The sequence below is a fragment of the Alexandromys fortis genome, unplaced genomic scaffold, assembly GCF_014885135.2.
Source record: "Alexandromys fortis isolate MF-2015 unplaced genomic scaffold, M_Fortis_MF-2015_v1.1 scaffold_62, whole genome shotgun sequence".
Lineage (NCBI taxonomy): Eukaryota > Metazoa > Chordata > Mammalia > Rodentia > Cricetidae > Alexandromys > Alexandromys fortis.
The window spans coordinates 3,397,567-3,421,814 of NW_026067942.1; the positions used below are offsets into that span (position 1 = coordinate 3,397,567).

A 24,248-nucleotide genomic window follows, 5' to 3' on the forward strand; every position below is an offset into this window, starting at 1 on the left:
ATTATAATATATTATATATAAAAAATACAAATTATATAATAAATATGACATATTTGTTATATCTATTATATATTCACATAAAACATGTGATACATGATATATAATTGCAAGCATCATATATAGTATGTATATTATATATAAATATATCATATCGATATTATATTTATATTTTTAATTAATATAATAAATAATATGTTTTAAAGTGTATACTTTAGTATATATTAATTATACACTATATATTCATATTTGATTCAAGAGACTGAGAAATGATGATTAATTGATTGATGATAAAAAGGTGGATGATAGATGGTAGTTCAATATAAGATAGATGATAGATGGATAGATAGACAGACAGATAGATAGATGATGGATGGATGGATAGAAAGAGATAGAGAGATTGAGAGCTGATAGAGGATCAACAGACAGGCAGACACATGGCTAGGTCGTTTTTCACTTCACCTTACGAACAGGCAGTATACATGGAAATTGATGGAGGGAGGAGCTTTGTGCAAGCCTCATGCATGTGAAGTCAGTCTCTCTTCTGCTTCTTTAGACCACATGGAAGAGATGTTTCTGATGTGGAATCCAGGGAGATACTATTACATGTCCATTTGTGTATATGGAATGAATCCTAAAAATATCACTGGGGATGTGTTCAGACGTACTTACATATCCCTGTGAGTTCATGTCCACCACTCTGTCAATTACTTCAGACTCTAGAAAAAGTGTCCAGACTTCACAGAAGAGCACAGAGTGGCAGGTTGGTAATTGGTCGGGTTTTCAGGGCAATAATAGGAATGCAGGCAGTAGCTACAATCAGTTGTTATCAGAATCTGATCTTCTAAACTGTGGTTGGTTGGTTGTTGAAGGCATTCCACATTGAAAAGATGGGTTTGGGCTGTGTTTGGGGGTTGCAAAGTCAGGTTTTAATTGTCTTTTTAATGTCCTTAAAACAATGAGCTTCTATTTCCATTTAATTAAAACAGTAAAGTTGAGTTTCAAATATATGGAATTCGCCACCAACTATCATTGATTTTGTTCATTCCTTTTCTGTTCTTTTCGCTTCTAACTCACCCCCCAATATACAACTAACAATAAAGCACTCTCCGTTTTTGTTAAGAAGCAGAACAACAAAGAAGAAGACAGATAGAGGCCTTGCTTGCGTATGTGAACTGTACTCATTCACCTTGCTCAGTATGCTCAGTGCTGACGGGTTTCAGGGCACCCCTCCCCCTCTTTTCTTCCTTTCTGTGACACTGCAAAGTGGATGTTCGCAGGAGTCCTGAAGTTAGAAGGGTTTGCTGCAACCCACACTGTCAGTAAGGATGGGACCCGCTTCCATTTCCTCACAGGTGAGGTGAGACGGAGCTTCCTCCTGCTCCACCCACGCAAGATGGTGTAAAGTAGCTGAAGTGCGTCATAAGCTGAGAAACGGTTTACAAATTTCCTTCTGATTAACCCCTCTGGCAGTTTTTCTCAGGATGGTAGCACCATTCTGAAATTGTAGTAATCCCAGGGTCATTAACATCAATTGAAAATGTAGGTTGAGGGTGTTGAAAAAATAAAAAAAAAAAGCAAGCATCAAGGTCCATTAGAGGTTAAGGGGGTGTTTCATTGTAATTGATTCCAGATAAGTCTATCTAACATTTTGGAATATTTGAGGGGAGGAGAGAATTAAGTACAGAAATATGTAGCCTAGAAGGAAACAAGAGAGGCAAAATTGTCAAAGACTGACAGAAACCCCAAGACCAGTGCATCACCGTTGCCACCGAATGTGAGTTTCCACTTGAATCTACCTCCTTCCACTGACTTTCACGCCTGACGATGTGGAAGACTACAGGTCAGTGATTTTGGAGCGTCCATAGACATGTCGTCATGATGCTGTTTCATGAGATTCATATGGCGCTTGCTTGTCAGGTCAGCCAGAGAATTGACTCATTGATCTTAGTGCATCATATCAGGGGACACTCAACTGGCCTTTCTTACTTCCGGTGCCATGGGCCTCCTCCCTGTGCCGGAGCTGTGTGCCAGGCGTTCCACTGTGAAATGGTGCTTGCCCATTTCAGGGTGGTAAAAATGTCTGCCTCGTGTTAATTTGAATTGGGCCATTATTCCACTCCATAAGGTTACACATGTGTTTACATATGGCGATGTGAGCTTGTGGATTTCTGGTTGAGCCAATGAGTTACAATCCGTTGATGTCATTGATTTTAATGCCCAGTTTATTCAAGACTAATCTAATGGAGGCCCCTTCTAGATGGCTTATTTATTTGTTGATATGCATATGCCACCCCCACGTTGCTTCCTTGTTTTTCTACTACACACAAATCGACTTGTTTACTTTGAATGCTTCTAACCGTAGACATTTCTCCAAATACCTTTATTTTTTCATTGTGTGAGCTGGCCCTAAGAAACTGAGGTCTAGCAGCTATTTGGGTTTTGCCATGGTAAGTTCTTTTCTAACACAATTGGAAAAGGCTAATTCTCTGTGTGTCACAAGGTATTCAGGAATTAAATATTTTAGTTATAACTGCTTGAGTGCACTCCTACAAAGTCAGGGCTCTGATTACCAGGAACACAGAGGCCCATCCTCTTTCTCACTGTGCCCCCCTCACCACAGTGTTATCCAAACCAGATCTCCTTGAATCTCATTGGTTCATTGACTGTTATGGATGCGTAGCATCATAGACGTAATTGGCCACTTGTGAATAACTGAGTCTTTGTCCCTGCTCCCTTCTATGGACATTTGGAAGGCAGGGCTGAGCATTCCAAAGTTCTCATAAATGTCTGGTGTTTCCAGAGGCCATATGTCATTCTGAGGCCATCCAGTAACCCACCAAGTTCACCTCATTGAAACTTGCAAGAGAATCCGTCCATCTTCCCCACTGGCAAAACTGCAGAGTGTTGAATCAGGAACGAGGGACAAAGACCATACATTGTCCTGTGTTACTAGGGTTAACTTTCTTGGCATTCTGCAAATGGAGTATCACATTGTCACTAAGCCATGGCCAGCTGTCAGTAAAAGAGTGTAATATGCATTTATGTGTGTACATGTGCATTTGGAGGCCCAGAGATGACATCATGTTTCTTCCATGAGTGCTCTTAGGGCATGGTCTCCTGTTGAACCCAGAGCTGATTAGTTCTAGTTTGGATCAGTAGTCGGTTTGTCTGAAGGATCTTCTGTCTCTTCTTTCTCCTGGATTACAGGCGGTTATCACACCCATCTGCCTTTAACTTGGGTTCTGAAGTCCAAGTTCCAGGCTTCAGCTTTTAGGGATGAAGCCCTTTTTCCAGTAAGCCGCCTCCCCACCCCAAAGTATCTTCTCTATGTTAATATAAAGAAGCTTGGAACTAGGAAAACAAATGCAAAACACTAACCCTGTCTTCCTCAAGTTCCTTGAGCCTGTAAGCCAGGTAGTAGTTAGTAGTCTTATACTGATGGTTCTGAATTACAATCCAAATACAAGTGATGTATTGATATTAGCTAGTTACTTCCACGTTACCATCAACTATATTCCAAAGTTTGAAATGGAGGCCATTAATACATTTGAGTTCTCAGGGGCAGAAAAGCATTAAAATTATAGGTATATATTTATACAGATAACATGCATGAATAAATTCATAGCAATAAATTTATTAATGGAAGTGGTGCAGATTGTATTGTTTGTTTAAGGGTAGCTCCTTGCTCTCTGGTTTGGGTATATCAAAAGGGGGTAGAAGAACCAGGGGCTCAAGGAAATGAGAGTCATAAGAACAACCTAATTTGCAAGCTTGTCGAAACTCAAATACCAATTTCCTCTGCTTTTAAAGAAAAGCCGTAATGATCAGTGGTTTCAATCAAATTAAACCATCAGATTGAAAATGAAAGTGAAACCACAGGTATAATTCATATATTTATTGCTGTTGGTTTCACAATGATGATTGAGCATTAGCTAGGGAGAACATGTTAATATACCATGCCTACAAAGGCACAGAGGGGTGCACATACCAATGATAGGTTGCCTATTTATACTGTTACTGATAAAAAAAAAACCACATGGGATTTGGTCCAAATTCCAGCTCATGTAACTTCAGAAGTATCCACCTTCTGAAGTGTGAGATTAGAATGGAGGTCAGTATCACCTTAGCAGCGACGGAGGACACACCCCAGCAGCAACAGAGGGCTTTCACAGACTCTAATGTTCACGGATTATGCTCACGTCAAACACTGTTTAGCCTACAGACTATCCCTATTTAAAGTGCTTATTGTCAGAAGTGTATGTGTCGTGTGTGTGCATAGTACGTGTGCATATGTGTATGGGTACATGCATGTGTGTGCTGGGCTGTACAGGGATTTTGCTGCTGGGGGAATTCTTTGCAAACAATTTCCCTTTTGTTTCTTTCCAAACAGTTTTATTTTAAAATGTGAATTATTTTTTGAAACTCCAAAGCAAAAGGGGGCAGGGAGGCACATCCTTCCCTTGTGAAAACAATTATTGTCCTTATTTTTTTATTTATTCATTTTTGGTTTAATTTAGTCTGGCTAAAATTACATACATATTCATGTTTCTTAATAAGAACAAAGCTTTACTCTTAGTTATTTTCCATAAATTTGTTCTCATAAGCCCTTGACAGACACCCACTCTACTCTTGTACAGAAATTTCAGACTATCCATGAATCCTGCTTTCAGGTCTGTAATTCATTAACTCTTTCCCCCAAAGTCTAAAGCCTTCTCTACCAGACATTGGCAGAATCACATCAGCTTTCTTCTTAAACTTCAGAAGAGAGCAAGGAGGAGAATAGGGAAGGGTCTGAAGGGAGTAAGAAATGATGTCATATTATACTGTCAAAAATGAAAGAAAAAATTTGAGTTAGCCACGGATTGTAGTCAAAATATAGATTGTTTATCTTTCCTAAATGCACCAGACTGGCTTTTGTTATTTATTTTTATTGTTTTAAATATGCGAGTGAGGTCTGCTGTTTGTGGTCATGGACTTCTCAGTGCGGGTGCCCACGGAGGCCAAGACCTCGCGTCTTCCTGGCGCCAGAGTCATTGGCTTTAGCTTACAACTCACATACACGGGTGCTGGGAACGAAACATGGGTCCCCCACAAAGAGCAGTAAGTACTCTTAACTGCCGAACCTTCTAACTCTTGACTAGAGTTTTCAAAAGGTAACTCACATTTGGTTCTAAGCACTGATAAGAAACAGCATTATTGATTGTGAAGGAGATTCTGACTCTTTCAAAAATGGTGTGTCTCTGGATTCTCCCGAATACATGTCTATTTTTAACTTAAATGCAGTTGTTCCTCTCTTCAGTTTACTGCGGATGCATGTGAGGTCGCAATGCTCAGTTTCTACCGAGGTACCAAGCACATGATCTTGTTCATTAAACCCTCATTCATCACACAGGTGTGGCTGGAGAGGAGATATGGAACTTGCAAGCATGACAAATTGTCTTTTTAATGTGATGGGGTGCTAATTGAAGGGGGGGTTTGAAAGCCCCACTTACTTAGGCAATCATCTTGTATAAATAGAAGTTGACATAGATATATGATTGCACTTAATAGATGCTCCCTAAATAGTAAGAACACCTCCTGTCCTTTTTCCATAGATGTCTGTTAAACTTTGTTTAAAATAAAACATCAACTATTGTTTTCGTTTTTAAAAAAATTCAGTTATATACCCTTTAACAAGCATTACTTTAGCAATCTAAATTTCTCAAAAGGTTTTTTTTTTTTTTTTAGTTTTATGTCATTTCAAACTCTTAGAAAGCCCATAATGACCCAGGAAGTCCCAGAGGTGAGGTGAATAGCATACAAAAAAATTAAATAATCATAGGGATTTAAATTCTTAGAGAGTATTACTGTAGCCATTAGTCATGTGCACATATTTCTATGTTATTCATGAGAAATGGAATATTGTTACTCCTGGACGTCATTGTAAAGAAAATACCTTCTTAGATCTGAAAGCTTCATTTAAATATGTGGTATTGGATTTTCCCTTCTTAGGCTTGGAACACGTATGGGCTGTGGGCTTGATTTTTGTGGGAGCTATTTGCTAGTGTGGGGGTGACTTTTGACCCTCATGCATGACTATCCACAAACATTCATTGCAGCAATGATAGCTATAAATATCGCATCCTCATTGTGAAAATATGTCTCCTCAAAGATTGAGGTTTTTCTCTCCCATTTAATCTGTAAATATAGTTACTCATTGTGTGCTTGACTCCTTGATTTCAAATACGCTATTTGTAGTAGTGTGTTCTCAACCGAGGTCACTCCAATTCATTCAAGGTCTTATTCCAACTTAGTTAAAAAGAATTCAGATTTAGAGAGAAGTCTATATTAGTGCAGTTCTTTGTTAAAACTTTGTGTGCAGCGCTTTTGGGTATATTGCTAGCTTGCTCAATGGAACATAACATAAATTTGAAAAGCTTATTCCATATTCTTCATTTTATTTTTCTTCTTACTTCATATTTGAAAACCAAAATTTACAATAAGCACCAGGGATGCATGAAAAATACCAAGAAGTGTTCATTTGTTTGTTTTCTGTAGATGCTTTTAATCTCTGTTCCTCGCTCATATTGATATTGTATGTAACCCTTTGAATTTTTCTCATTTTAGGGTCACACACATTGATAAATGAACAATCTTATTTTCTTTGAATGAATGATTGAAATGATTTCAATAACTTCTATCTTCATTCTAATTTGCAAAGACTTTTTTTTTACAAGATTGTTTGGTACCATGATATCTGGGCTTTTAATAGGATACAGGCAACTGATGATGCTAATATTACTCCAGTACACATGATATCCTTCAGTTCCACTCTCAAAAGAAGGTAAATCTGACAGTCAAATACATGGGGAGTTACAAAGCCCAACTCAATTTTTTCCCATCTGCAGTACTACAAATAACGGAGCAGGTGGGTTCTGACTTCCTTTCTGTTGATAAGACCAAGGACAAAAGCAACTTAGGGGAGTGATGGGCAGGTTGCAGGTTCCTTCCCAGGGAAGTCAAAGCAAGAACTCAAGCAAGAATTTGAGGCAGAAACCATGGAGGATTGCTGTCTGCCAGCTCACTCCCTCAGGCTCAGGCTAAGTTAGCTTTCTTTCATGTGCCAGGACCATATCCTAGGGATATACCAAGTCCACAGTGGGATGCCCACCACCCACCTGCATCAGTTAACCAAGACATGACGCGAAGTCTTTTAAAGGCTTAGGCTGGGCAGATGGCTCAGAGAACAGTACTTACTTTTCAAGAGCAGGATCCTGAGTTTCTGTCCCCTGCACCCACATAAAGGCTGCTCTTGATGGGCTGGTGTGTATAAGTCACTTCAGTGCTAGAGAAATGCAGTTCATGGGCACATAGATCCCTGGAGCTCACAGGCGGAGGTGTGGCAGGCCGTCCAGCCAATCAGTGAGTGCTTCATTCACTGATAGGTCGAGGAAAACACCTGACATTGGCCTCTCCTCTCTCACACTTGCACACACAGATGCACACACAGCAATAAGCAAGGTGTACACACAAGTGCCTATGTATATATCACACACACAAAGGGGTTAAAGAATATCAAATAAATTTAAATTGTTTCTTGTGAGTTATTTAAAATCTGGAATAATCTAAATAACAAGAACAGAGTTTTATTTTCCCCCGAAAGTATGTAAGCTTGTGCAAAACCTTTTTAGAAAGAGCTAATTTGACTCCTCATACAGTACTATTATATTTATATATAATTATTAATTAGAAAATGGGGGAAGAAATGAATGCAGGTGAGAACAGCTTTTATGCCAACTGCATCCCCAAACATGCAAGCTCTCAGCTTTGCTGTCCACTTTAGGACAAGCTCCAATGCATGAATAAGCCAAGACATGGGGTCATCTCAAACTTTTGAAAAAAAAAGAGACATGTTCTTCTTTTTCCAGTCTTAACTCTTCTGGGCCCTTGCTGTCCTCTCTTGATCTGCTTTGTGCTTCTGTGGGTTCAATTTCACGGTCTTTCATTTCCAAGGCCAACAGGGATTCCCAGTGCTGCGAGGCCAGCCATGGAGGCCCTGAGGATGGAGCAGAGGCCTCACATTGCCCAGCAGTGACCTTTGTGATGGATTAGGACACGGTTGCAGCTTCCAGGGTGGGGTGGGGGCATCCCTTGTAGTTTTCTCTGAGAGTCTTAAAAATAAGTTTCTGCAAACTGTTCTTGAGGAGAATCTAGTATCTCTGTTGGAGAAGCCCATGTTGCTTGATCAACAGAAGCTGTGGTGTAACCGTTTCTCTCAGTAGGGATTTACATTTGTCTCCTGTCTTTTGCTAATTAACACACACACACACACACACACACACACACACACTTGCATGCATATGCTATGCACATACACACACTCACTCTTCTCTCTCTCTCACACACACACAGGCACACACACACATGCACATGGACCGACTAATCTTGTCTGTACTTGTTATGATGCTATCTGGGTATAGGAACTGTCCAAATATCCAGTGTGTCTTATGCTTTATAAGAAGACATATTAATTATGTGATGTGTTATTTATGCATAAGGAAAGATTTTTATAATGCACCTTCATGTACTTGAAAATAGTAGGAGCGTGAGTTTTCCCACCTACTTTCAATGTTTTACTTCTCATAAAAAGAACATTCAAATTTTGAAAGTTCAACCCCCTGCTGTCTCTGATCCTTACATTTCCTGTCCATGTCACTTCCTTCAGAGTTATTCTAGAAACACATTCTGTCCCTTTGTACCCAATGGTTCCCTAACCCAAAGGAAGTGCCTTTCAGTCCTAAATTCTAATTCTTTTTTTTTCCTTATTTGATTTTTCAAGATAGGGTTTCTCCGTAGCTTTTGGTTCCTGTTCTGGAACTAGCTCTTGTAAACCAGGCTGGCCTCGAACTCACAGAGATCTGCCTGCCTCTGCTTCCCGAGTGCTGGGATTAAAGGCGTGCGCCACTACTGCCTAACCTAAATTCTAATTCTTTAAAAAATATTTTATTTTGTATGTATGAATGCCTGCGTCTATGCATGAATGTGCAGTGTGTGTGTGTGTGTGTGTGTGTGTGCGCAGTGCCTTCAAACAGCAGAGGGTATCAGACCTGCTGGAGCTAGAGTTACCGATGGTTATGAACAGCCATATGGGTGCTGTGAACTAAACATGGAGCCCATGCTCGTTACCACCCTCCATCTCTCCAGCCCCTAATCTCCAGTTCGTACTTCTTCATGTGACTGTCTGAAAAGTCCACAGCTTGGTTCTGCTGTTCTGAATCTGAAAGTCCTCTTCCTGTAGTAGACCCAGCAAAGGAAGCAGTCTCCACTAACTAACTCCCATTGATGACTTTGTAGAGCCTAGTGACAATAGACTGCCAGGGCACCAAGGCCTGACCTGCGGGTCCAGCATAGTTCTCTGGGAAGGAGATGGAAACACTGAGTAAATATGATGGATGGATTTAAGAAAGTCTTTGTCACTGTCCTCTACAAATGGCCACAGGGACTTCCCAAGTGATTCTCTTTTTAAGAGGGCTTGTTTGAAGCAAAGCATGTCAGCACTTTTAACTGACAGGTGCTAGGACGGGGTCTGGGTTATTAAACTTATAACCTTGTTAGAAATGAACTCCAATGAAAACCCCTTTCCGTTAGTGTTGGACTGAGTGCCTACTAAATAAGATTTTGAAATTAGAGTTTTGTGTTGTAGTCTATAGGACAGCTTGAGCAATTGGGTCATTTAATTTGCACTTTTACATAATGAGGGAATAAGTGAAATTCAAGGATAATTTGTAAACCACTAGCAACATATAATGTGATTAGTTTAAGCAACCAGTTGTCACACTTGGCTTCCATCAGGGAAGTTCCAGCAGTTGGCTTCTTCCAACATCAAAAGTTATAACCAGCAACCTGGCAGGCCAAGTACTACATCATTAGCTAGAAGTGCATGAACACACTGATGGCGTCATGTAAAGAAGCAGAATATACACATATTTACCTATATATTCTATATATATATATATATATAAAACACATATATGTATTTCTCTTTCAAGGAAGATACTTTACAAATGAATTGTTCTTAGCCGTACTTGATCACGTCATGTAATTATTAGGCAGATATAAAAATAAATAATGTATTGATTGAAAATGTTTGTTCTTACATAATCTATATCTGCGTACCTGTGTGTATACAGCAGTTGCCTTCACCATGTGTGCTTGTTTATCTCTGAGTATACAGCTTTCCTCATACCCTGAAGATTCCACTGCAGTCTAAAAATAGCAAATGAAAAATTCTGGAAATAAAGAACTATTACGTTTTCAACTATCGTTCCTTCAGACAATCACAACGGAATCTCAGGCTGCCTTGTTTCCTCTGCCCCATGTGTGGAGTTTCCCTTCCCCAGCATGTCTGTGGCATCTGTACCCCAAGCTGCCAGTCACCTGGCAGCTTAGGCCTCATCTGGGAGCCACAGTTATAGAACACTTGTGCTCGGGTCCCCTTACTTTTCTTAATAACGTGATGCCTACAACATGGCTCTGCTGCAGAGAGCTCATGTACTTCTGCCATGATTTAAGCAATGGTGGAGCCCACTGAGGTGAGCACGGTGTATGCTAAGAAGGAATCTTGATCCATACTGTCGTGAAAATTGTGCTTGAATTTCTCTCACCTCACACCAAAAGTTAGAGGCGAAGTATTTAATCAGAACTCAGTAAAAATGGAAAGGGCCACAGGTGTGTGTGTGTGTGGAGTTCAGTGCTGTCTGGACTGTCACTGTTCACCAAGGATCTTGGAACATGCCCCATGGACATTTGGGATATGTTTACATCTCCGCAAACACACTGGAATTTCTGGGCAGCTGTGCACGCTGAAATGCAACCTTTATCTTTTTGATGCATTTAATGGAACATGTCATATTTCATACATCTTTTTCATTTTGCAGTTTAGGTGCTGTTTAGTTCGGTGACAGAGCTCCCTCCAGTCCTCCTGTGGCTTTCAGAATTCCCACTATGTGATCCTCTTCTGCTCAGCTGAACCCAGCCCGTATGTCTTCTGCTTAGCTTCCCCCAGATGTGGTAGCAAACCCGAGGCTGTCTGTAATCTCCTAGTTTCAGCCTCCCCCTCTATGGGCAGTGGACATTGATCTTTTCCTAATGCAGCAATAAGCTGCAAGCATTTTTCAAACGGGTATTTTATTTGCTCTATTATCGGTGAGAACAAAGGGAAAAGCATTTGGCCAAGGTCAGTGTGAGAGGCACTCAGACCCATGCCAGCAAGCCTTCTGCTGTCGGCTCCACTAACACTGGCCATTTGGCTCCAATCTTCCCTGATTGAGGATACGAAGTATGTTATGTTTTCAGCTGCCCAGGCACTCGTCGGACTCCAAATCTGTGGGTCACTTCCATCTTCTTAAGTATTTCATTCATAGTCTCTTGGAACTGGAGGAGAGCATACCACGTGGTCCTTTTCATTCATGTGCTTCCAGGCAGGAAGGCAATAAAAGTGTCTTGGGAAGAGAATGGTTTTTTTCATTTGTCAAATCTCCCAAGTCTGGGGACCTATGGTTTTTCCTGTTTCACTTTCAATATCTAAATATTATTCTAAATATAATTCTCATGTGAAGATCTGACTGAGATCCCCTGAGCAGATCAACCGCTGTTTCCTTTTACAGTGTCTGGGAAGAATGTTGAAATATTGAAGTGTTTGATTCTACCTTCCAACCAACTCTTTTCCCCTTCTTTTGTATTTCACTTTGTTTGTGACCTTCATGTTTTCCTATCTTTTAAAGAGTAATAACCAGCACACTAAGAAAAACAACAAGACAGAGAGGCAGAAGGCATTGCAGAGAGATCCATAGATTTTTGCATGTGCATTCTAGCTGGAGAAATGTAAAATAAATCAACCACACAGATATACACACCTGATTAATGAATGATACTTTTTAGTATTTTTGAGTCTTCCTTCATAATAAGTGTGTGACCAACATGGCAAAATCACTGCTGTTGATATGCAATTAAAGCATACAGCAAAACTCATTCGGCTGTATTTTTGAGCCTTTGATCCCGTTTCAAGCAGTGTGTGGAATTCAGCTGAAAATGCATACAGCAGAATGTGTTAAAGTCTGTTTGGGGGCCGGGCTGTGTTTCAGATACACAGACGGACACCGTTGATCAACAGGATAGACGAAGAAAACTGGTTTGGAAAACAGCAGAGGTTTTTCATGGGAAATTCTGCCTCTCTACATACAGCAGTGACAGCTGGGGTTTTGACTCACAACATCTGGCCTTGAGCTGCCTCAGGACCAGACAAGTGCCTTTGCTCTGTTCTTGGCTCTTGCTAGAACCCCACATTGTGAGTCCTTTGAACAAAAGTCCCCTGCCACAAGTACCCAAAGAACATCTGTCCAGAAGTTTCCTGCTTGATGCAATGGACTCCTCCTGGATCTCGGGAGTTTAGCCTCTGTGCACGCAACGTGTATTTTCTATACCAGTCCAAACACTCTACTTTAAATACAAGGTACTTCTAAATTCCTGTAGAAGCATTTGGAGACAATTTCCCCTCCTTCTTCCCCCTCCTTCTTCCCTCCCTCTCTTCTTTCCTCGCTGCCCATCTTCTTCCCCCTTCCTTTCCCCCTCCTCTCTCTTTCCCTTCTCCTCTTCCCTCTTTTTTTCTGTTCCTTGGGTCTTGTGGGATAAACTCAGGTTTGGTTCGAATTTGACATTTTCCTGCCTTAACCTCCCAAATGCTGAGAACTCGGGCCTGTGCCACCATGCCCAACCTCAATACTTACCTTCAAGAATATGAGCTTCCCTGGTGTGGATAGTATCTTTGACAGGAGATTTAACTTTATTGTGTAGATTTATTTATATCTAACTCTATCACTTATCTCTAACATTTCATGCTAATTAATATTGAATTTGAAATCCTTTTTTATTAAGACCTGGCTACTCATTTAGCATGAACATCAGACATAAAATCATAATGCCTTCTTGTGTATATATCTCTTCTTGGTAATGGAGAGCAGTTGAGAGTGGCCTGTATGTCTAGGGTCTTGGAGGCATTGTTGTCTTTCTTCAGTAGCACCCAGTAGAGCATCTCTGTCTCCATTCCAGAATCCCTTCATTATTTTCCATTTTTTTTTCTACTGAAGACCTAATAACAGGACCTTGAAACTCTAGTCCACTTCCTCCTCTGTAAGACAGGATGACTGTGGTTCACACCCAGCAACTTGGTAGCCGTCTTAACTTCATTGTTTAGTTTATCTTTGCATAGTGTTACAATGGACGCAACATCCTTTGTGCTCTTGTGTACCGCATCTTCCCATGGGATTCTGAGAATGCTTTTCACTATTGCTATTCTGTTAAACTCCTTGCTGCCAGTGTCATAAGGGCTGAGAAATATGCCATTGTGCCTCATGAAACCTGTTACCCCTAGGAATGTATATGTTAACATTATATCCAAATTTATTCACTATTTAACTGATTTTTTTCTATATATTTTATGTATTGGGTAACATTTTCACTACACAGAACCTGAGAATATACACAATTTCTTGATATACTTGTGGTAGATTTTACTTTGTTGTCTGTCTGTCTGTCTGTCTGTCTATCTATCTATCTATCTATCTATCTATTTATCTATCTGCCTGGCCGGCTATCTATCTCTATCTGTCTGTCTGTCTGTCTGTCTGTCTGTCTGTCTGTCTATCTATCTATCTATCTATCTATCTATCCATCCATCCGACTAACAGGGACCAATATAGACCAAGCTAACCTTGCCCTTACTCTATGCTGATTCTGAACTTCTGGTCCTCTTGTCTGCCTCCCCACAGCGCTGGTATTAAAGCTCAGCTTCACCCTTCCTGGTTTATCTGGTGTGGGGCGTTAAACCTGGGACTTTATGAACAGCAGCAAGCACTGGACCAGATGAACTACACCCTCAGCTTCCACATTTGCTTGGTTTCAGATTTTACCTTGCCAGATGATAATGTTCGCCCGAGAAATATCTTTAGGCGTTGTGCTTCTCTTCGTTGTCTGTAACCAGCTCTTGGGTTTCTGCCTGTGTCTTGCGAATGCCACTTGAGTGTCTTTGGCAAATCACGTGTTTTTGAGGACTGAAATTTTTCTTCTGAGAATTTCTGTAAGTTTATCTTCAAGTTTCCTAAGTCTTAGCTGGATTGTCCATGATCCTATCTACTTTGTCAAACCTCTGGACTGTTGCCAACATTCTTTGCCACGTGTTTCTAAAAACCAAAAACTGCAGAGCAAACCTCTGTGTAGATGCTTTGAAATCCGCATCCATGTTCCGCTGTTCGATTCTGATCGTAGTCGTTCCATCCAGTGAGGTGGAATGGTCAGAGCCCCCAGCTCAGCCACTTAGAAAGCAGTGAGGCTGATTCCCTGTGTTGATTCCACACACGGGCGTGGCTCACGGGATCTCTGCCCCAAGCGGAGCACCGCTGTTGTGTGGAGACAGACTCCTGCCGGCCTCACTCCTACCGCGGATCCGTGGAAGCACTGGTTTTGAGGGACCCGCCCTATTTAATATGTGTGTCCATTGCCTCCTAACTTTATTGGCAAGAAATGGCAATTTCTAAAAGTACAAAGGGCTATCGTCTTTAAATAAGGCAAAATATAGTTTGATAGGCTACATACACTGCAGGAATGTGAAATTTTTAAGATAAAAAGGAAAGGATATTTGGGGAAGTAGCTTAGTGTGTAAGAAAAATTGTCGTGCAATCACGAGGCCCGACTTCAGATTTCCAGTGCCCAATAAAACGCCAGGTATGGCTGGGCCCGTGGGTTCACGCCTCCTGAGGCCAGCTTCTTCTACGCAGTGAGTTTCAGACTAGCCCAAGCAACATAATAAGAGCGTGTTGGGAAAAGAAAGACATGGCACGGGCACTCGTGAGTTCACCTGCGACAAGGGTGCTGCTGTTGGCAGCGAGGAAAGGGACATGGAGGCTGAATGCTCACCAGCCAAGCTTCAGTTCTAGGGGAAGAGTCAGGATCAAGGGAAAAGGTAGAGACTGATGGAGGATTTTGGAATCTTCGCCTGCCTCCACCCACAGGCACCCCCGCCATATATGTGCACACATCACAAATCACACATACACAGCAGGGGAAAAAAAGCCCACAGAAGTCAAAGGAAGATTTTCTTTTCTTCTTTGAAGACAGCCCCTATGTTTAGCAAGTGCAGGCCAAGCGTGCACGCCCCTGACAGAGGCGAGGAAGAAATAGTGCCTTTGGAGCAGGCGGGTTCTAATTACACCGGGGAGGTGATAATGGTAGGTGTTGCATGTTTAATGCCGTGTTCTCGATGCCCCTTTCTCTCCTTGTCTTTTATTTTTTCTCCCCCTTCACAGAAACCTCTGCCTGAGCCGAAATAAAAGGTTCAAAGCTTGTCAGCATTAGTTTATAGATAGCTGTTTAAAAGTAATGAGATATTGGGTATTGTGAGGCTCAGGCTGCCTTGCCAGACTCATTTATTCTGTTTCACCTTTTGTCAGAGTTGCAGACAGAAGGCTTTCAATTAGAACATGTCACCTGTTGCCCATGACCTAATTTGTACTTGTGTGTGTCACAGCTCCGACCTGCATGCTGCATACAAGCAACTTTGTCTAGGCGAAGAAAACACTTTCCTTGCTAAATGTTTTGTGGATAGGGATTTCAAATTCATGCCCTTTATGGCTGGGCCTCAATCTCGGTTACAAGTGCCCTAGAGCCAGCCAAGAACTGTGGGTTGCACCTCGGGGATCTGGGAATCGAGGGGCTTTTGGTGGGGGGTGTCTCATGAGCATTAACCCACGTGTGTATGTTGGGTGCACCTAGAAGGCTGTGTGGTTCCCAGGGCCAGCTTTCCATGATAGTCGTCCATTTAAATTTCCTCTTAAAAAAGACATCCTTGGGTTGGTTCACAGTGGTGAGTGGAAACATCTCGTGAGTGACCAGGACAGGGACTGAGGGAAGCAGTCCTGTCCCTTCTTCCAGCGCTGCTCTGCCTCTTACCTGTGCCAGCTCAGGGTGCAGCTGTCATTTCCCCTAGCAACTGTGCCTTTAATCTCCTGGTCTAGGCATTCTCCCCAGTGCTCACACCTGAATCCGACTCTCACGCATCACGGTTTTCCCACCTATAACATGGGACAAGATTTGCACTGCCTCGTGGGTTACTTTGAGGATATGTGCGCTAATACATATAGAATTCAATTCCCCCCGAATGTTTAGCACATAACGAGCTCTGGTAGAGCTCTGGTAGAGGCTAGGGAGTGCCCTGGCTTTCATTTCCTCCATGCCACATCAGGCTGGGACTGGCTCATTGAGTTACATTGTGGACGGTGCTTGTTGAGAGTAGGCACCAGAAGGCATTCTGTTAAAACAGGGAGAATGGGGCTCAATCTCAAAGTCTTATTTAACAAGATTGCTGTTGGCTTTGAGAAGATGATGATAGTTACAGAAACCATCCAGTGCTGGTTTGTCAGCATCTTAGATGGTCTGCAGGCAGTTAATATGGTTTTCCCCAGAGCATCCTTGTGCCCATACAAATAATTTGTACTCATCCCCTTGCCGTGAACCCTGTAAGCATGCATGGCTGCCCAGATTTTGTCCCCAAGGAGAACCCCAACAGAAGCCGCCATGAAAATTTCCAGTACTGGGCTAGCCTCTGCTAATCCTTCCAGCCTTTTGCTGCAGCTCCTGTAGGAGAATTTCCTCTATGCTCTGCACAGACCCTTCCCTCAGCAATCACCAGCAGATGGATTCTGGGTACGGTCATGTGCTCTCCTCCTACAGGGAAGGAGAGAGGGGCTGCGAGGTAGCAGATAGAGAACACAATACCAGGGTACCAGAAAGTACAGGTGGGTCAGTGCCAGTAACAGAGTACCAGACAGTACAGGGGAGGGTCAGTGCCAGTACCAGGGTACCAGACAGTACAGGGGAGAATCAGTGCCAGTAACAGGGTACCAGAAAGTAAAGGGGAGGGTCAGCACCAGTAACAGAGTACCAGATAGTTCAGGGGAGGGTCAGCACCAGTAACAGAGTACCAGATAGTTCAGGGGAGGGTCAGTGCCAGTAACAGAGTACCAGACAGTACAGGGGAGGGTCAGTGCCAGTAACAGAGTACCAGGCAGTACGGGGAGGGTCAGTGCCAGTACCAGGGTACCAGACAGTACAGGGGAGAATCAGTGCCAGTAACAGAGTACCAAACAGTACAGGGGAAGGTCAGTGCCAGTAACAGGCTACCAGACAGTTCAGGGGAGGGTCAGTGCCAGTAACAGGCTACCAGACAGTACAGGCGAGGGTCAGCACCAGTACCAGGGTACCAGACAGTAAACTGGGGGGGGGGGGTGGACATAGCTTTGTAAGTTCTCACAGTCCTCCCCGCCTCCACTGTAGTCAGTGCTAGTTAACATTCTTACCAAGCACAACTGGTTGTTTAATATTCTTGAATGATCATTTCAAGATTGTTTGTACTGAGCGTGATCATTTGTTTTGTTCTTAAGTGTGCTGGGATCTTACCCTTCATGTTTTTTAGTAAACTTTTACTTTGGAACAATATAACAAATGTCTTAATTTTAAATTAGGAAAGTAGGTGAAGGTACTCTTAATAACTCCCTGAAGGGAAAGAATATATATGAAATCCATCTGACTTCACACTGTTAAAATAGTGAGAGCTGCCTTTGACTTTGACCATATAATATCAAGAAAATTTCCACTTGGACACAACATGCTGGCTTAGCATGCGCCCACCCAGGCGACCTTGGTCTGACCCTCTGCTTTGTTTAGCATTTGTTCTCTTCAGAGCATTTTTTCCTCCTTGCCCTACTCCGGTTCTTTCCATTTTGTAAATTTGGACAGTGTGTGCAATTTGTGGCTCCCCCGTGGCCTTCAGGCACACACAACAACCGAAGAAGCCTTGGGAAATGTTTGGGCAGGTAGGAAATGCCAACTAGTAAAATCTTTTATTCATTTATTTATTTATTGAAAAAAAGGATAATGGTGGTCTCTGCTTGAGTGGACAATCAAGTCACCCTAATTAACTTCAGAATTCTGTCACGCATGCGATTTCATGGGCTCATTATTTTTATAGGAGCAAAGAAACCCTCATGTGTTAATTTCTTCAAAAGTATGCTACAAGTAAAGTCTAAGGAGAAATTGCTTATTTAAAACTATAAGAGTATTAAAAAACAGCATATTTATTTTTGATGGAAAATTTTGAATCCACCAACATTTGATTCTAACTAACCTAGTACTCCCAAATACTGATCAGAAATATTTTATTTATTTTTTGTGAAAATGGTTTGAAACTTTAAGTTGTAATTATTGTTTCTGTGCTTCATATTGGACAAATTATAACTAGCTCTAGGAAAACATATTTATTTAATTAGTTATTTAGTTACTGCCTGTTCGTTTTTGTTGAGATTGGGACTTGCTTTGTTTCCCAGTCTGGGATATGAAGTGACATTATGTCTCAAAAGAAACGAAACCAAAAATTTTAGTTCTGAGATTTTTAGTCAGATGAATGAGTCCATCAGTTGTCAATAATCTAAGGCAAAGAAGCTGTTCTCACCTATTCAGAGAGCGCTTCGGGTTTGGGTTAGCCCTTACACTGCTGTTTCTAAGTATGTTTGTATGATGATCCAGGTGAGAAGGGGCTGGCTCTTCTTGGTCAGAGTTTTGCTCTGGTGTAAAGAAATCAGTTGCTGAATGGTGCTGTGCAGAGACATTTGGAGCTATTGTTAGCTGGATTGCCCTTTAAACTTCCCTGTGAGAGCAGGGAGCTACAGACAATCACCAGGATGACAGCCGCTGTCCCTCCAGGGGTGCATAAAAGGCAGATTTCCCCAGGTTTGGAAGCAAAGTTGAAAAGCAGTAGTAGATATATTTTACTTTGAAATACTTGAAAATTTTAATATTTGGCCGCTTGTGACTGGGAATGAATTCACACATGAATACATTATTATGATCTTTTAAAACATATTGACTTCAGAAAATTTTGCTATTAATTGTTATCCAAACTTGGCAGGAACACTGCTCTGCATATTGAGTCTCTGTCAGGTTTTACTATAGGATTATTAATCTCATGCTTTATGGGTATCAATAGCTCGTCTTTCCCCCCAGTGTCATATAAATAAAACTCACAAGTCATAAAAGAATTCTTTGTCCAATTGATTTTCACTTCAGAGAATAAAAAGTGAAATCCTGGGGTATGTGGAAAGGTCTTGGCCGTTTAGGAACTGGGTAGACGTGTGGGTGTGGTGGATAGACAGCTCAGGCAGGATGGATGTGCAGACGGATGGGGGAAAGCTGCTAACCTCCCAAGATGGGAAGGGATGGAGATGGGAGTCATGTGGAGCATGGACAGAAAGTCAGTTTCCAAAGCTGAACCGGAGATGCCTAGTGATGGTGGTTATCACACACTGCTCAGAAAGTGTGTCTGCAAATATAAGATATGACGTCGCAGGAAACTACTGACGAGTGTGTGTGTATGTGTGTGTATGATCAATAAACATTTTTTCAGAACCACACTTTCTCCATAGATACAGCCAATTTGGCTAAGAATGACCCCCATGTACATGTACATACCAGCCACCCATGTCCGCCTACGCACCTGGCCATAGCGCTGAAATCTGAGAGCTCGTGTGTGGTGTATATGTGTGTATACTTTCCTGTGTATTGCGTGCACATTTGTGAATGTGCACGTGGAGGCCAGGAGTCAATGTCCAATGTCATTCCTCAAGCACTTTGTACATTAGTTTTGGAACCAAGGATTCTTATTGAACCTGGAGCTCCCTGACTTGGTTAGGATGGCTGGCCACTGCACCCAGGATCCTCCAGTTTCTGCCTCTGAGCACTGGGGTCACAGGTGTGTAACTGTCACACTGAACTCTTCCTCCAAGCGCTGGGGTCACAAGTGTGTACCTGTCACACTCAGCTCTCCCTCCTAGTGCTGGGGTCACAGGTGTGTAACTGTCACCCAGCTTTTCCCTCACATCTAGGAGTCAAAGTGAAGTGTGAGCGATGTATGTTATGCATGTTAGGGCTGAGCCACCTTCGTACCATCTTTAAATGCTTCTCACTAGACAGACTTCGTTTTAAGACACGGACCAGCTTTGGGCTCCTGAGAGCACAGGTAGCAAAATCATTTGTTCCCAAGCCAGACAGCCTGGGATCCAGCCCCATATCACCATGTGGGATCCATATCACCATGTGGACGGAGAGAAGCAACTCCTACAAGTTGTCCTCTGACCTCCACATGTACACACAAGCACTTACGTCCTTACACAGCAAGTACATAGAAACATCAAAAGAAATTCCTCAGCTAGATGTGCAACTATATTGGAAATATGAATTCTCTATTAAGCACTGATAGACTATTCAGGGCCCATGGATCCAAGTCCATTCTGTGGGCTTTTTTGTTCTAACAATCTTAGAAGAGACTAAAGTGTTCTGTTTTACTTCTTTTTGCATGTCATGCTCTCTGTCTGTCTGTCTCTGTCTGTCTGTCTGTCTCTCTTCTCTCTCCCTGACTTTCCATGCTACCTATAATAGCAGATTAAATGCTGTCCCCTGGTTGAAGTTAGCTGATAGATATCAAGGCTATAACTAGTCCCTCCGGTGCATCCCAGATGTATTCAAATGAGACCACTTCACATAACCTGGAAAAATCTTAGAGGCAAAATGATGAGAGAATATAAAGCTTAACTAAGTGGGGAAGGAAGGGGAAAGTGCCAAATGTCAGAGAATATTGATAACAGTCGCAAAGAAAGGATCGAGCAACTAGAAGAATGAAGATAGAATTCTGTGGAATTGGAGTGCTTTGAAAACTGCAGTTACGTAGACAGGGTAGGAAGACAGACAGTTGAGAGGTAGGCCTGACATTCTTACCTTCTGAATTCGCTCTACAGAAACTCCTGTCTATCCTGTTTGTACCGCCCTGCACACTCTTTGTTCTCTTCATAATGTGTCAACTGATAGATAACATTCTCTTTAGGAAATCCATCGGCATCTTAATGCAGAAGTTTCCGCTTGCATCAGTCCCGCCTTCCCCAAGCCCGTTGGTGCTCTTTTTATTAATTCAGTTCCACAGGTGAAGCAGAGGAGAGTCACTTAGATCTTTCTACATCTTTCTGTTGACTGGGTCCCACACATGGGGCTTTTAGGAGTGATGGAAGATGAGGGTACAGACTAGCGATGTCTACCTTGAGAAAGTACTGCACTACAAACAGAGAGACGTCTTTGAATTAATTTATATGGAAGTGTGTCTTTGCCCTGATGTACAAATGGCGACTTTGATGGCTCTGTAGGAAATAAAGGCCTTTTATGTTTTCTAACCATGGGTAGCCATAGTTTCTGCACACTGACAATCCTGTTTAGCTTCCAGTTCTTTAGCCTTCTCTCGTAACACTGGTCCACTCTCGGCTACACTATCTGTCTCCTTAGCACTCCTGGGAGATGCCATTGTTGTGTTTGACCATTGTGAGGTGCCTACCTAAGCAGTAAGCCAGTGTCTGTCTCTGTCCACAGGGGTACGTCTCGACAGAGTACGTGGGGGCCGACAGAAGTACAAGCGCAGAATAGATGCTGAGAACAGCCCGTACCTGAACCCTCAGCTGGTGCAGCCAGCCAAAAAGCCATGTAAGTACAACAGATGTGTCTGGCTTCCCAGGCCCAGGATCCTCCCAGTTGGCACTGTGTCTGCTAATGTTGGCATGCCCATCTCTACTGACTCCAAGGAGACACCTCTTGATTGGAGAACATGAACTCTATTTTCAGGGCTTGTCAATTAAGAGCGATGTCAACCCAACTGATGAACTTTATCACTTTATCATTTCTTTTTAAAGATATTTATGGTAACTCTCTACTCCCCCTGTTTGTGCCTAGTCACTGTGTAGAAGCGTGAGCATATCAATGCACAGCTTACCCAGTGTGGATTGTACACGGAGTGGTTGTCTTTCTCTGCAGAGGTACATAAAATGGGTCATACTGTGACCATTAGTTCATTGGAGCTGTTAGTTTCGGATTTCACAAGAAAGTGACTTTCGTAGTTTTCCCCTAACTAAACGAGTTTGGCTGCTCAACCTCCCAATGAAAATACATTAGGGGCCTCATTAATTTGGAGCTCTATAAGGTTAACACAGTAGCTAGCAATAGATTAAAACGAGAGTGGGGCCTACTAATAATGAGCAGAGGTTGGCGGTTCCATCTCAGGTGCCCTTATGGGCATTAGAAATTGTTTTTAAAGAGCCCATGATTTTATGATACCAGGCTGCAATTTGAAAGGATGGCTGGTGCATAGCTAACATACAAACCCCATTCTCTTTGTCGTTTACTAAAAGGGACTGGAGTGTAGAGGGTGGCAATAGCTGTATCCCATTTTCTAAGAAAACAGTTAATAGCCAGCTACAGTGCCGCCCAGCTAGCAATCTCCATGTTTACGCCTGGCATTCTGAGGCGGCCCAAAGCGGTGTTTCCGTGGCAAGAATGCTCACATGTAGCATGTAGCTGTCTTTGTCACAGCAGACAGAGTTGCTCTTGGTTCTCCAGCAGTCGAGAGAAAATCAGGCTGTTTTGATCTACCTTCAAGGGAAATGAAAAAGTCCACTTCCAGCTGAAATCCACTTCCAGGCAGGATCGGTGCTGTGCGCCATCGGCACCAGCATCGTCATCCGCACCAGCAGCATCTGGGACTCTGTTAAGTAAATAAAGCAGACTCTGAACTGTAAACGAAAGGCCATTTTCACTGCGTTAAAGGAAAAGCAGCCCATTTTACATAAAATTAAAGCCTAAGTGAACATATGGCAGAGTTTCTTTTTGCCTTTCCAGAAAACGTTATGTTGATTAGACCTTCAATTGTCCAATCTGGCATGCATCCGTTCCTCAGCCCGCGAAGACACAGTTTGGAATTCTGCAGATATGGCCTATAAGTGCATTAAGCATATTTTTTTTGCACATTATAATTTAAAACTTTCTGATAATACAATAAAATGCAATAAACACGAATGCTTAATTTCATTAGCGGGTTAGTGTTTCTTGGTTCAATAATATTTGGATTGCCCACTTCTCATTTTCTTTAAGCACACATTGACCTAAACCATTGATAATTTCCTCTATGAACAGAAAAAAAAATGGGCACCAGACCCTTTGTCAATCAACACAGTACAGGGACATCTATCGTTTTCTGGGTAAACCTGAAGAATTGGGAAGTGGCTTGTCAAGTGCCTCTAAGATTACAGCAATTGCAGGGTGCTCCATTCGGCTGAGATAAAAGAGGGCTCCTAATGAATCGTTGCTCGTTATCTAAAGGCCATTGTGTTAATTTTCCTTAGTCCATCCAATTAGTGTGTTTTTGTAACAAACATTTATAAAACTTAATTTTCAGATCCTGTCAGATAGGCATCAGGGGATGCCATGGGCTTTGCAGGAAGGTGGCTGGAGATTTCTGCGTCCCTGGCTGGCTGTTTGTGTACTACAAAGGCCCAAGAATGAAAATTGGGTTCTATTGATTCTAATTAGGGAAACATTAAATAAGACTTACCCTGAAACAATGCTGTTGGCTATTCTGTTTGCTAAAAGATGGGAAAGCCCGGGCTTTCGTTGAATTGCTCTGACCTGCAAGTCCAGAAGCCGTGACTTATATAGAACAGGTTGTATGTTTTCCCCGTGTGAAAAAATAGAATCGCTGTTCCCTCTGGTTACGTGCTTGTGCCCTTGACTGATGCATAATCTTCTAGTCCTGAGATTCTAGCTCCTTCAGAGGAAAAAAAAATGAAAACCTCTCTCAGCCTAAGCAGAAACACAAGATGTTCTATCCATGGTGTGTAAAATAAACATTGCTCCTTTCAAATCCTATAAGCTACAAAAAGAGCCTATCATATGCTTCATGTCTTATTATTTTATCAGAAAGGTTGGTATTTGGGAGTATTTCTACCCAAATATTAATATGCATGTTAAGGATTGATGACTATTTGAAATAAATATAATTCATATATCCATATTGGTGTGTTTTAAAATATAATTTCAAGGTTACACAAGACCTGAACAAAATCAAGCTAGTCAACATCCTAGTACATGTATATGTACTAGAATATGCACACATACATATTCATATATATGTATATATATAATTTTGAAAAAGTGCTATGTACATCTTTAATAAGTAAGTCTCTTTATTACTTCATCAAACCCAAAGAATGCCACTTATCATATGGGGTTGCAGGAGTTAAAAACAGAGTGATAGGCAAGTGTGTAGCAAACACAGTTGAAACTTTGGCTCTGTC

General features: G+C 41.9%; 1 protein-coding gene across 2 annotated transcripts in view; it reads left to right on the forward strand.

The window, feature by feature from the left end:
* The window catches only part of Esrrg (estrogen related receptor gamma), a 541,176-nt gene that overhangs the window by 455,987 nt on the left and 60,941 nt on the right, over window positions 1-24,248 (forward strand). For both annotated transcript variants that reach the window (XM_050148263.1, XM_050148262.1), the window contains one exon: window positions 21,496-21,606. In XM_050148263.1, coding sequence (XP_050004220.1) covers window positions 21,496-21,606 — 111 coding nt within the window. The remainder of the gene's footprint in view (window positions 1-21,495; window positions 21,607-24,248) is intronic.